The 14,632-nt window shown below is 35.7% G+C and overlaps 1 protein-coding gene across 3 annotated transcripts in view; it reads left to right on the top strand.

Moving 5' to 3' along the window:
* The window catches only part of Dph5 (diphthamide biosynthesis 5), a 44,975-nt gene extending 31,948 nt beyond the window's left edge, over positions 1-13,027 (top strand). For all 3 annotated transcript variants that reach the window (XM_013143143.3, XM_003478967.5, XM_005007827.4), the window contains exons 5-8: positions 3,696-3,816; positions 8,752-8,791; positions 9,959-10,062; positions 12,101-13,027. In XM_013143143.3, the coding sequence (XP_012998597.1) occupies positions 3,696-3,816; positions 8,752-8,791; positions 9,959-10,062; positions 12,101-12,297 (462 nt within the window). In that variant the 3' untranslated portion in view covers positions 12,298-13,027. The remainder of the gene's footprint in view (positions 1-3,695; positions 3,817-8,751; positions 8,792-9,958; positions 10,063-12,100) is intronic.
* Positions 13,028-14,632: the final 1,605 nt, after the last annotated feature.

Below are 14,632 nucleotides of genomic sequence, written 5' to 3'. Positions count from 1 at the left end.
TAAAGCCAGTCAAATTTAGCAGTGGGGGGGGGTGGTATACCAACTTTAGTGACACTAATGTTAATAAGTCCTGAAAACCCACTGCCATTGGACCAGCCTGTTTTCTTTTCTTTTCTTTTTTTTTTTTTTTTTTTTTTGTTTTGTCTTTTTCCTTTTTATTGGTACCAGGATTGAACCTTGCAAGGCAGGTGCTTATGCCACTGAGCTAAATCCCCAGCCCCCTGGACCAGCCTGTTTTCTAATAGTGTTTTTAAAATAATGTAATATTTCAGAATTTAATCAGAGAGGATAAAAATGCTTTTTTATTTTTTTTTTTTTATGTGTTTTTGGTGACAGGGATGGTACTCACGACCTTGCACTTGGTGGGCAAGCACTTGCACCACTGAGCTAAATCTCTGGCCACCCCTTTTTTTTAAAGCATCTATGTAGTTAGGCACATCAGAATTAAATCATTTCTGATGTGGTGATATTTTTAGCTCTAGTAAAGGAAGCAGTTGAGTTATATCAGGGCACAGCATTTTAGAACATCTTTATATCATCATTATTAAAATCACTATTATATCATCAAATAGCTGTCATTTACTGAGGCTTTACAATATGTAAAGCACTAAGAAGCACTCTACATAGTTTTTGTTATGTAACCCTTAAAAATCAATGTTGTTAGGTTTATAGTTATTGTATTCATTTTGCAGGTGAATTCTTCCCAAGATTTGGGACGTTATTGACCTATCTATGATCAGCCAGCTGGTAAGAACCAGTGCTACAATTCCAGGCCCTTTGCCTGCTGGTTAAGATGTCCGGGGTAAGGGTTAGAGCTCTGACTTGCTACTTTAAACTGATGTCTAGCATGGAACCTGCTAGTAGATGATTCCATACTGTAATGCAAAATAACATTTTTCATAAAAAAGTCTTGTTACATGTGGCAAGAAGATACATAATTTTGAGTACCCGGAGTTACATGGATCTTGTCCACTGCTCTGTGAACAGAATGGCTACTGAATACACAGCTTTTCTAGGTGAATACTGTATTTAGGATAGCTTTACAGATATGGGAATAAACCCAATTGATAGGTGAGGTGGAGGCTGTAGCCTGTGTGGAAAGCAATGAACCTTCTCTTTGAATTCAGAGATACCATTAGAAGTATCATTGTAGTTTTCAAGACTTCAAGGCACAAAACCTGAGGCATGTCAGGTTTCTCAGGGGATGTGGGAGGAAGAGTACTGCATGCCACACCTTCTCTTGTTTCCTTCTATCTGCTTCCCCATCACCTCTTGCAGCAGACTCTGAAACTAATCTTACTTAGGCTGCTTACTAGAAACGAAGGATGTCTTGTCTCTGCCTCTGACCAGTTTCTTCATTTTCAAATTAAGAGCATAGGGGCTGGGGATTTAGCTCAGTGGCATAAGCGCCTGCCTTGCAAGCAGGCAGTCGTGAGTTCGATCCCTGGTACCGATAAAAAGGAAAAAGACAAAAAAAAAAAAAAGCAAATTAAGAGCATAAAGCTTAAAAAGCTGAGTGACTTCCTAAAGTCTTATAGCTATTTCAGGCACATGTTTAATTTGTGACAGAGGACTATGTTTGTTTTTCATTGTCTAGTATTTCCCAGGTGTATTATAAACTCTTTCAAATATTGCTTAAATTGAATTAAAAATTTTGTTTATTTATTCATTCATTCATTTTGTGGCACTGGGGGGTGAAACCCAGAGGCTCACCTATGCAAGGTAGACACTGTTCTACTGAGCACATCCCTAACCCAAGCATTAAAGTCTAATATTATTTGTACCTTGTTTTTGAAAATAAGTCTGCCTTGCACATTGCTTAGATGTGAACTACAATTAGGATTTCATATCACATTTGACTTTTCAATGTAATTTGATTCTTACAACCTTTAGGTATCAGAAGAACAGTATTTTATCGACTGTTTCTACTTTAGGGACATATAAGATGTGATCATAAAATGCACTGATTGTTTGAACTTTAAACATTTATACAGTAAAAGACACATTGCCATTAATACCCCTCAAAATAGTTCTTCTTGCTTCGAACATACTTGGCCCATCATTTTTGTCACATTGTGAAGCAGTTCTGGAAATCTTTTGTGGGTGTCTTTAGTTGTGCTCTTCGTGGCTGCCTTAATGTTCTGAACTGTTCAAACTGTTCCCTAGTCAGTTTGATCTTAGGGAAGTGCAGAAGTCACACACTGCCAGAGCCACTGAATGAGCTTAATGAAGACATGCTGTAATATTTTTACAAGCCTGCTTTTTCATCTGCAGCACATGGCAGCAACATTCACTGCATTTTTTATCATGTTTCATACAGATATGAAAGAGGACTTCTAGAACTGCTTCAAAAAGTGTCAAAAATGATAGGATAATTGTGTTCTAAAGGAGGGGGAATGTCTTGAGATTAATGGCAACATGTCTTCAATCATTTTATTAAGCACAGTATATTTTTAGATCAGCTCTTATAGACTAGGACTAATGTCACACAACAAACAAGTTGCAAAGCCAGAATTTAAAGAAAGAAAAACATGATTGTCCACATTAGATTTAGAGTTGAACTCATTTAAGTGACCTGGTGCAGCCAGCCTAGAGCAGAGAAGCAACCTTCTTGATTATGGTGATGGTGAAGTAAGGTGGCCCTGGGGGCAGAAAGGAAAAGATTTGGGAAAATCCCCTTATCTACTGAGGACTTGGCCAGAGGCCCTGATCTCCTAAAAGGAGTACAGAGTCAAGGCTTAAATAAAAGAAGAAAGTAATGTGGTGGGGGGGGGGCAGGAAGATCAGGACTCTCTTGGGCTAAGACAAAGACTTCTCTGCACAGCTGGTATTTACTGAGTTTCGGGCATATTGGGGCAGAGGGAGAGGGGGTTGTGAAGAAAAATGAAAGGAAACACCAAGGTAAGGGTGGGAAAATGAGCAGGATTTTGAGAAGTTAGAATAAAAATACTTCCAACAGTATATTTTGCCAGTTAAGCGAACTGTCTTATCTCTAAGGTTCATAGTTATTGTCCTAAAATAGGGAGTGAGACCCCATGCACTTGGCCCCGTTACCTTGTCATCAGAGCACTGTGGTCACCTACTGAACTCTCACATAGCCCGGTCCCTACCCAACACTTTACCTTGACCTTTAGCATGTGAGAATTACTAGAGTCTTGTAAATTAAGAAGGTATAGATTTTGAGCAGTGGTTGGAGTTTGTAATTTGTGAAATTTATTGAGATAATATAATGGAAAAGAACATTCTCTCAAACCTAAGATAATTGTTTCTTTTTTTATTTCTCATTAGCTGTGTGACATTAGATAGTCAGCTGATTTTTCCATGGTGAACTTATCTATAAAATGAGAATAGTAACATTAATCTTGTGAAACATCTGAGTGTAATATTTTTTCTTCTCCATACTATGTATCCCAATAATTTTAGTCCTGTGAAGCTAAATTATAAATTGGTTATTATAAATTGGTTCTGTATTCCTATACTGGTTCTGTATTCCCATACTGAATGCAGAACCACTATAAACTTAACTACTAGAAGGGGTATCATAAAGACACCCGCTCCTGTGAAGTTGTTTTTTCTGTGGCAGACTGGATCTGTGGCCTTTTCAAGTGACTTTACAGTTGTAAATACGAGTTTAAATTCTGTATCTAAGAAATAGTAATAAATTGTTTGTCATTAATGTTTTCATTTTTTTCTAGCTGTATAATTTTGGAGAGACAGTTTCTATTGTTTTTTGGACAGACAGTTGGAGACCAGAGAGTTTCTTTGACAAAATTGAAAAGAACAGACAAAATGGCCTGCATACTTTATGCTTATTAGGTAAGAATTTTGGAGTTTCCTGAAAGTTGCATTGGAATTGTCAGACATTTTCTGTTCTTTAATTTCACATTAAGATAGGATTTGCATGTCACATCTTTCCTTATTCAGGGGGAGGCTTGCTCTAAGTACGACATGTCTATTTCTATACTCATACCATAGATCATGCTGCTTCCCTTTGTGACCTGTAGATTCTCACCAACATTCTGTGTTACTCATCTGTGCTTTCCTGCAATTTAGCAGACTTGTACTGAGCACTTATTCTCACTTTCCTCCATGTTACATTTTCTAGGACTGTGGTGCCAAAGGTATGACATACATGCTGCATTGGGCTGTTTGTTATCACTGAGAGCTCTAAACGGATCACTATCACTGTTCTAGGATGTTTTTCTAATATTGCACTATTAATGGTGTCAGAATTATAGAATGATACAGCTGAAAGAAACTCTAGAAATCCTTTTCTTCTGTGAAACCAATGAATTTGGAAATGGGAAAGTGCCAAGTAATTCCCCCCTAATTGGTGACAGAACTGATAGAATATAGATAACATGTTATTTGCAGCTCTTTTCACTGCATCTTATCCTCCAAATCCTATTTCCTACTTAATGTGGAAAGAGCTGTCTCTGTATAGCAAGATAATGGTTCTGAATCAAAAAGACAAAGGCAATGCCCTCCAGCAGAGGCCTTGAAATTGTACTGATTCACATTTTTGGTCCCTATTCTAATAGCATATGTTTTAGAAGGAAATACTAGTGTCAGAAATTTAACCTCCAATTGGTTGATGAACAGACTTTACTAATGTTTGACATTTCTCATTGGATAGAAATTAGAAATTATCATCCAACACACAATTCAGCCATCTAATGCCCGTGTGTCAGTTCTGGCCTGCTCTTTGTTTTGTAAAGAAGATTTTGTTGGAACATGGCCACATTCATTCATGTATTGTCTGTGGCAGTGAAGAATATTTGTAACAGAGACTTTATGGTGCTCAGAACCTAAAATACCCATTATCTGTTCCTTTGCATAAGTTTTCCAACTTATCTAGTGTGAAAATTTATCTAATCTTACATACCAAAGCCCCTATTACCTCAGTGACTCTCTTTCCCATTACCCTATTTTTTGTTTCGTAGTCTTAGCATTCACCTGAGTTAACTTGTATATTGGTCAGTTTTCCTACACTGGGATAAAACACCTGATATCCGCAACTTAAAGAAAAAAAAGAGTTTTATTTTGGATAATTATTTCAGAGGTTTAGTTCATGATAAGCTCCACAGCAGGGCATGCCAGGCAAGAAGTAGAGCAGATTAGACAGAGCCGAAGAGGAAAGGGCCAGGGACCAGCTATATTCTCCAGATAACACTTAGATGCCACCCAGGAAATTAGTGTGCTTCACTGATCTCCTTGTGTCTTTCAGTTGACAGTCAAGATAAACTGCCACATTTTTATTAGCCTGGTTGACTTCTCACTTCATCTGAGCAGGGACTTTGCTTGTGATTTCTTTCTTCCAGGAGTCTGTAAGTCTGGTAGTATAGCTCTTCCATAAACATGAACATTCATTGGTTAAAGTTTTTAAAATTTTCTCATACTTGGTCTTGTTATACATTGACACAAAAAAAATCTTTAACACTTGCTAGTTGCTAGTTTATTTAATTATAGAAAGAATAATACATTCCTTTTAGTCTGTTCATGTTGAAAATTAATTCTAGATCTGGTTCAGACTATGAAGTTTTTTAACATTTTCTTCATTTTTGGTTTATTCCTATATAACACAATTAGCTAGCACATGTTTTGTTAATTTATTGTGGAGTTTACTGTCTCACTAGTAATTAATTAATTAGTTTTATAGTTTTGTCCTTGGATTTTCCCTGTGAAGAGAGTCTGGTCTTTTTATAGCCCTTACTAACAAGAACACTATAAAGCGCTCATTAATTGGGGTGGCCCATGCCGTCAGTTACATCTATTTTGTTAGTACAAGCTTAGATCCAATTAAAGCCAACAGTAGATTGAAGCTCAAAGTAGAGTGATGTGGGAGGGTCAGCTGTTAAAGGGACTGTGTTAATGGCAGAAGTATAGAAACCTATTGGAGCTCATTTAGTAGAATAGATGTATTTTATAACAAGGCTGAGTGAGAGTTTTTAAAACAGAACAAGGAAAGAAGAGTAGAAAAAGTGGGTTATTTGATAACCTCTTATGTATCTATTAAAACAAGATGCAGAGCAAGCAGTATTTATCTTTTGGAAAGCTTTGAAAAGGCAAGCAGAAATCAGTTTTCAGATATTTATGGAGTGGCTACTCAATGCCCAATGTGGAAATATGTTCTTTTGAAATACCAAGGAAGTTTTGAAATCTAGTTTTGAACTAATGCATTATGCACATGGAAGCTTAAGGAACAATTAAGTTTTGTTGTATAGAGAGACAGGAAGAACAAATCAGAGCTTCAGCTTTTGAGTTCTCTAAGAGCTGTCTCTTTTTACTTAGCTTTCCTGAGAAGAGACAAACAAGGTTAAACAATAACCTTGCTCCATTAACAAAAGCAGGAACAAGGTATAAAGTATAGGATGTCGTGATTCCAAGCCTTCCAACCATAGATGTCCTCACTTAATCATCTGGATTTCTCATCATTTAAATTAGTAAATATTTATTGAATGCTTGCTGTGGGCCAAACCCCCTGTGGATGAGTTGAGAGTAAACTGTAAATCATGGTAGGAAACCACAGAGAACCCAAGCTTTGTTTGAGAGATAAGACCAATATATGTAATGTATCTAGAGATTCATAGTAAAAGATATCATTAGTTGTATAACTTTCCATCAATAAAAAGCAGGTAAGTCAACAAAAGACTTTATGAAGGAATCGCAATTTAATGTCACTTAAAGGGTAGATCGTTTGAGATGAGCTGGTAAGTGGGTGGTAGGAAAGTCATGTGATAACTTTATTCAGGGATACGAGGTGTCTACTGGATACTTTATGTTATGCTATGACCTGGTACTAAGATGAGTAGAAACTTGCTGTCTCGCAGGTGGGCATAGAGAAAAATTATGGCCTGTGGAAATTCAAGGACAAAGTACTAAAACTTTTCTAGTTTAAGACTAGTTCACGAATGCAGTCTTACATTCAACTAAAAGTACTTGGCTGGAAAAATTCTCCCAACTCCTTTCATTTTAAAGATCAGAGTCCTAGTTATGTGTGATGGTACATACCTGTAATATTGGCGCTCTGGGAGGTTAAGGCAAGAGGATTCAAAGTTTGAGACCAGCCTGCTCAACTCTGTGACAATCTGTCTCAAAAAAAAAAAAAATGCCCGAGCATGTGAAAGTCTCTGGTTCAATCCCCACTACTGGGGGAAAAAAATCACATTCTATAAACAATATCATTAAAAAAGTAAAAAAAAAAATTGAAAATATGAAAGATCTTACTATCAAAATAATATTTTAGAACTCATTGTGAATGAACTAATATATTGAACTTTTAAATATCTTAGAAATATCATTAAAAGGAAATCTAACAGTTGACATACACCATTAATTATATTGGAGGGTAGAACAGGTATTCATTTTTCATTTTCCCATGTGTGCCAGCAAGCAGAAATGTTTCAGTTATCAATAATATTGGAAAACTGAAAAATATTTCAGCACTGGTTCTAGGAACACTTAAAACTATATACGTGTGCATATATGCTACATAACACTTTAGTATCCTTTATAAGACGAACTTTAATCACTTAAGAAAGTTATAGAAGTCTATCAGAAACTCCTCAGTTGTACTGTATTTATTTTTGCAAAAAACAAACTTTGGCTGAATCGTTTGTTTTGGCATGTCCAACAGGAAGCAGCTGTTACTCTTACTGTTGTATACAGAGTTCCTGTGAGGACGTACAGTGATTCTGCTTTTTTACATTTTTCAAAGTTATTCAGCTGGGCATCAGTGACTAAAAGTGTAAAGAATCAAGTATATGCAATACACGGACCAGTAAGCTCCACAAGAGCAGAGGGTATGTCTGAGGTGGTCCTTATGGTAGTCCAGTTCCCAACACAGTGTCTCATACAGTCAGTGGTCTGAAACCCCTGTTAAAAGTATAAGCAAAATATTTATTCATAATTATGGCATAACTTACCTTCTAGAAGAAAGCATTTTTTTTTCCAAAATGCAACATATCCTCTGAAGCTTTTACATTCTGATGCCTGAAAGTGTATAAAAACAGGACTACACTGGACCCTCAAGTTATGACCAGCCTGACACACAAATAATTTGGTTTATGACCGGAATTTTAGTTTTAACTTACGATTGAAGTTTTGAGTTATGACCTGAATAAGGCCTTGTGTTTCCAGATAATCTCAGATACAGATTTAAATCTTAAAGAGTTTTGGAAGGAAAATGACAACATTCTTTCCTATATGAGGCTAATAAGAGAAAAGGGCCAACGTCTCTCCAAGGACACCGAGGTCTGCCTGTATACGGGGGAGAGGCTGTGTAGGGGAGCCTGCGCCTGCAATTGACAGCTTGAGTTATAACGAACGTTTGGGAATAAATCGAGTTTATAAGTCAAAGTTCCACTAATAGCAAGATTTTAGTTGACTTTGTGTAGTTACAATCTAGTAGTAATAAAAACAAATATGATTAGCTGTTGGGTAGTATATATATCAATATTTCTGTAATTTTTTTCTTTTCTTTTCTAGCAGAAAGTTAGATCCCTTCAGGGTGATCTCAGAGCCAGTTCACGTTGGCTTTTAACTAGTGTCCATTACACAACCACCAGCTTCTATTCCTCTCTAATTTCCATAACAGAATGGCTAGATGTAGTAAGTGTACATAGACTGTGCAAACTCTCAGATCAGCATTTTGGGAATCTGGGAAGAATGTTTTCCAAAAATTTAGCTTACTCTTAACTGAAATTTAAGGGATTAGTTAAATTCAAAGAACTATTTTTTAATTCCTTACAGACATCAAAGTAAAGGAGCAATCTGTGGAAAATCTAATCAAGTAAGTTCATGTTCTAAGAATGCTTCTATGTATTTTAATTCTTCAAGCAAAGCAATAAATACTACTTAAATGACATGCGTTCTAAAGATTGTTGAAAATTAGCTTTTATTAACAGCTAACATTAAATACATTCTAAAATGATGAGCAATGTGATAAAATGGAAATAGAGTGGATTTCATAAATTCAACACTGACAACAGTGTTGTGTATTTAACTGTCTTGTTGAAACAAAATCCTTGATACCCACAAGTGAAAGGAAAAGTTTATTTTAGCTCACAGTTATAGAACTTTCTATCCATAGTCAGCTGGCATGATGGAGGAGCGTGACAGAGTCCTCTGCCATGCTGCCTTTATTAATTTTTATGTGAGTGAATATTAAAATGTAATGTATTGGATCTATTGGGTTAAACAAAATATATTAGTAAAATTAATTTTGTGTTTTGAAAGCTTTTAATGTGGTGCTAGAAAATTTGAAATTGTGTTGTGACCTTTAAAATTTCCAATAAATAGGACATTTCATTAGATAGCACTGACTCACAGAATGTTGTGTGGGTCTCTGAGGTAATCAGTGTGAACTGTTTTATAACTTGCAAGTTTACATTTTTATTGTTATGATCATTGGGTGAAATTGGTAGGCTTTTGTGGCATTCAGAAGTAACATAATCACTACCAATACTTTTCAGGTCTTTACTGCTTGCCCTTGCTTAGAGCAGAAGTGAAAAAAAGGCCTAAGTAATTTAGACATGTTAATAAAAGATGCCTGGCATATATATGATCTTGTGTTTGATCTCAATTATCACAAAATATAAAAATTAAAAACAAATACTAACACTCTAGAACCTAACTATCCTAAACAACTTGATACTTAATAGTTATTTTTGCGTAAGGCGTTATTTTAAATAAACATTAACTTTGATATAGACATCTATCAATTATTGGATTTTTATTTCTGCCATCATCTCTGTGATATTAAAGTAGAATAATGCTAATAAGGTTTAAGAAACTTACCTATCACTGGAGTCATGTTTTGATGTATGGGTAGCATCATGTGAAAACTTCTAACAATATGGGCTGTATTTCTTGATTCTACATGATGGAACAGTTGCTTCATGAGTGTGCTGTGTAATTACATGTCCAAAAATGATGGCGTCTACTTTTATATTTATAGGGGAAGGAAGATCTATGAACCACCTCGGTATATGAGTGTAAACCAAGCAGCCCAGCAGCTTCTGGAAATTGTCCAAAATCGAAGAGTAGGAGGAGAAGAACCAGGTACTCCCGACCTCCTGAAGGCCCTCATATTGTTCCCTAATCATTATCCTGAGAAGGTTGTGTGATTTAATATCTGTTACAGACATATTTATGCTACCATTGGAACAAGAGTCAGTGCTTTTGCTTTTGTACTATTTCTCATTTTTTTATGATTTTAACTTTAATCCCACAAGTTTCCAGTTGTACAAAAAAAAAATGGAGTTCTTTACAATAAAATTAAGAACATTCTAGGAAATAAAGCGGTTTTTTTTTACTAATTATGTATAATCACATTTGATATTAATATGTAAATATTTTGATAAAATAGAGAGCTTCCATTTTAGCCCTAATTAGTGGTGAAATCTATCTTGCAAAAATATTTTTTTTCCTACTTTTTCTTTAGGGTAAAAACAAGACAGTTTATTCTTGCATTCCTAATAGACATAGATTTTGCACACATTCTAAAATGTGTAATTTCAGTAAATTTATTAAGAAGTTTTTAAACCTATCATATTCTGTTACAAGGTGTTAACTGCTTTTGAGTACTTATCCTCTGATAGCAAAATCATTAAGAGATTTGTGAGTAATTGTTGCATATTTTATTTTCATTAATACACCTTACTACATTTGTAAAACACATAGTTGTCAAGGATTTTCTGTATTTATGACTTGGTGAAGAATTCCTTGCATATCTACTTTTCCTTGTGTTCCTTGTGTCCCCATTGTTGGGGACAGTCCTGGGGACTGAATCCAGCATTGCTGTACCACTGAACTGAATCTCCAGTCCTTTTTATTTTTTATTTTGTGACAAGGACTCACCAGGTGACCAGGCTGGGCTTCCATCTGCCTGGTTTCTCCTGCCTTATACCAGGTAGCTTACTGCTTCATTCTGATCACTATTCAATCAAGACAGTTTTCCCAACTAAACAGTGAAACTGGCTATCATAGCTCATGACAGTCCATCCTGCTTTTTCCAGGCTGTTCTTTTATCTTGCTTTTTTTTCTTTCACTTGATCCAAGCTCACTTTGCAGAGCCAGTTTTTCCTCATACTCTTTACTTTTTCAAATAAACTTTTGAAAAGAAAGAAACCATTTAAAAGATCAGCCTTTCAGCTGTAGAACCAGAGTAGATTGTACTAAAATTCTAAAATTAAAAGTATAAGTATTGCCAAAATGCCTATTTTTGTTAAGGGTTCTACAGTTTACTAAATAGTCTTGTAGCCATTATCTTAGTCCTCATAATTAACACTTCAGAGAGATAGTATTACATTTAGAAAACTGAGATATGACACATAGGTAATTATGTAGGCAAGCAGAAACTCAAATCCATGTATTTATTTCATAGTCCCCTGGTTTTTCTTTCTCAATATGAATGTATCTCTAGAATTATTTTATTTTATTTTATTTTTGAATTTTCAGGCAGGGTCTCGCTATGTAGTTCAGGGTAGCTTTGAACTCATGGAGTTTCCTCCTGCCTCAGCCTGGGATTGCTGGGATTACACACATGTATCACCATGTCAGGCTTCAAGAATTTATTAAAAATATACATATGTCATAAATATGTTCACTCAGAATTTAAGACATATACTGTGCAATTATAGGGAGTATGAATATAGTTATTGTTTATCAGGTTCTTAATAACCTGGATTCATGTAAGCCTTTGAAATTTTCAAGAGGTAAAGTAATTGGTCTGTAGTGATTGGCTAAAGATATTTGGGACTTTTGCCAGATGTGGTGGCACACATCTCTAATTCTAGCATTCAGGAAGCTGAGGCAGGAGGACCACCGTGAGTTCATGGCAAGTTGGGGCTTCAGAGTGAATTTAAGACCAGCCTGAACTACATAACGAGATCCTATCTCAAAAATGAAAAAAAAAAAAATGTGAGGTTTTAAAAAATAAATTTGTCATAGTAATGTTTTTGAATGTCAAACAGATACTGCATTTGCTGAACTGAATGGCTGTATGTTCTCCTCTTCCTCCTCCTTCTTCGCCTTCTTCCTTTTCTTCCTCCTTTTCTTTTTCCTCTTTTTCTTCTTCCTCTTCTTTTTTTTTTAATAGCAATTACTGAAGAGACACTCTGTGCTGGCTTAGCCAGGGTAGGCGCTGAGGACCAGAAAATTGCAGCAGGCACCCTACAGCAGATGAGTACTGTGGATTTGGGAGGACCACTGCATTCCTTGATCATCACAGGAGGCAGCATGCATCCACTGGAGATGGAGATGTTAAGTCTGTTTTCCATACCAGAAAAAGACTAATAGACTCCGAACATGGACATTTTCTGTGGTTGCACATTAAATTCAACCAGATATGAATGTACACTTATTTGTATGACGTATGAAATAGGTCTTTTTAATTTGTCTAAAAGTAACAATAACAAGTTTCCAAAAAAGAAAGGAGTTGTCTCAACACTGATGGGTTTCCTGTGGCAATGAGTGTTTTCCCTGTGATATCATCAGTTGTGCTATTTTAGCAGCTTTTCAGGATGTACACCCTTGTAGCAGACCAAACTGGAAAACGTGTGGGTAGATGTCCACAGACAGAATCCTTTAAAAGCAGAAACAGAGGTAGGAAGAATACATTTCTACCTTTCTTCATGTGCTTAAAGCTTGGGGGACTCAGACTGCAGCCTGAGCTGCAGAATGACACTCCTCTGAATTGAGTGTTATTATGGTTGATACATTGTGTCAGATTGAGAAATTTAACTGAGAGACTCAGCAGGGAACCAGGGTTCTTACTTTAAAATATCCTCATCCGGTCCAAAGGAGGGCAAGGAGATTTTTTGAGTGATACACCTGCCCAGGGGTTCGGGTGGGATGGGGGAGGGCTGTGTATAATAAAGCCAGGAGAAGAGGCTTGTTTTCTTTCTTTTTGCTCTGGCTGCTGCCTGGAAGTGTTGCCCCAGTGCCATGCCACCTGCTTTGAAGCCAGCTGATTATGGACTGAAACCTCCACAACAGTGAGCTGAATAAACCTTTCTTTCCTTCATTTTGGGTCTCAGATATTTTGTCCCAGCAATGAGAAAAAAGTAACCAAGACAAGTGGTCTTAGCGAACATCCTAATTTTGTGACTCATATTCTGCTGTATTTTTTTAAATTTTTTTTATTTTAAAGGGAATAGAACAGAACAAAACAGAACACAACAAAGCAAATCAGAACAGAACAATGTAAGCAACATAGGACTTCAAAACCAGATAATAGGATATCAATAGTGGCTACCATGTCTTGTTTTCTTCGAAATAGCTGACCATACCTTTTCATACGATAACGTTCAACATAATAAAATAGTATAAAACCAATCAGAAGAATGAAAGCATTACAGGACTTCAAAACCAGATAATAGGAAATGAGCAATGGTTATATAATATCTCATTTTTCTCAAAAAAGTTGTCCATACTATCATATATAACAAAATCAGATAAAATGCAACAGAATAGAACCAAATCTAAACAAAAGAATAAAAGCATGATAAGACTTCAAAACAAGATGATAGCAAATCAGAAATGGCTATCATAATGTCTTGTTTTCTTCAAAATACCTGTCCATGCCATCAGACAAAATAAAATCTAACAAAAAGACAGAACAAAGCCAAACCTAACAAAATTATGAAAACAATATAAGAGTTCCAGACAAGACAATAAGATATTAACATTAGTTACCATCTTTCTGTTCTAGGTGTTTCCTCCCCTATCACTTTTACAATAACTATTTTTCTGTTTGGATCCCGTTAACTCCTCCTGTGTTTTGTTTTGTTTTGTTTTGTTTTGTTTGTTCGTTTGTTTTGTTTTTTATGCTAGGGTTCATCCATATGAATTCAAACTGTTTAACCCATGAACATGCCCTCCAATTGCCTCCATTTACTTAAAAGAGCCTGGAGATTATTCTACTTTATAGCTTCCCATTGTATGAAAAAAGCTACTTTGTGGCTTCCATTGTATGAAAAATACCATATGTTTCCTAACCATTCTGTGGTTGATGGAAAAGTTACTCTTGTTTTTTTCTGGTCTCCTGTCACATGAAACAATTGTTTTTTCTCCATTGATTTTCATCTATGAATTTCTTTTCCAGTAAAATGTGTTTCTTGTATATAGTATATCAGGGGATCTTGTTTCCTGATCTACTCTCCCTGTATTTCTTTTTATTGCTGAATTGAGGCCATCTGTATTAATGGTTACAAGCTAGTTGGCCCTCCATTTTTCCTTTTCATTCAGTTTCCTGTCTTGTTTGGCAGTCCTCCTCTGCTGCTGTTCCTGGAACTGTGATCATCTTTATCTCTCTCTAGAATATACTTTAGCATTCTCTGTAGGTTTGGTTTGGTGGTCATTGTCCTTTATCATGGAAGTATCTTATTTTTCCATCAAATTTGAAAGATAGTTCTGCAGGGTACATCAATCTGGGTTAGAAGTTGTTTTCTTTTTTCTTTTTTTAAAATTTTATTTAAAAGGAAAAAGAGAAAAAACAAAACAAAACAAAGCAGTGTAAGGGTACAAATAATACAGAACTACAAAAAAAAAAAACAAATCACTAATTAATAGATTACACATTATCATCTTAGAGATAATTGCTCAAGTCACAGTATCAAAGCATACAAAG

This window comes from Cavia porcellus, unplaced genomic scaffold (assembly GCF_034190915.1).
Source record: "Cavia porcellus strain 051 isolate PalLab524CR breed Dunkin Hartley unplaced genomic scaffold, mCavPor4.1 scaffold_1, whole genome shotgun sequence".
NCBI classification, from domain to species: Eukaryota; Metazoa; Chordata; class Mammalia; order Rodentia; family Caviidae; genus Cavia; species Cavia porcellus.
Note: the sequence above shows the minus strand (reverse complement) of the source record. Positions and strands in the feature narration are given on the sequence as shown.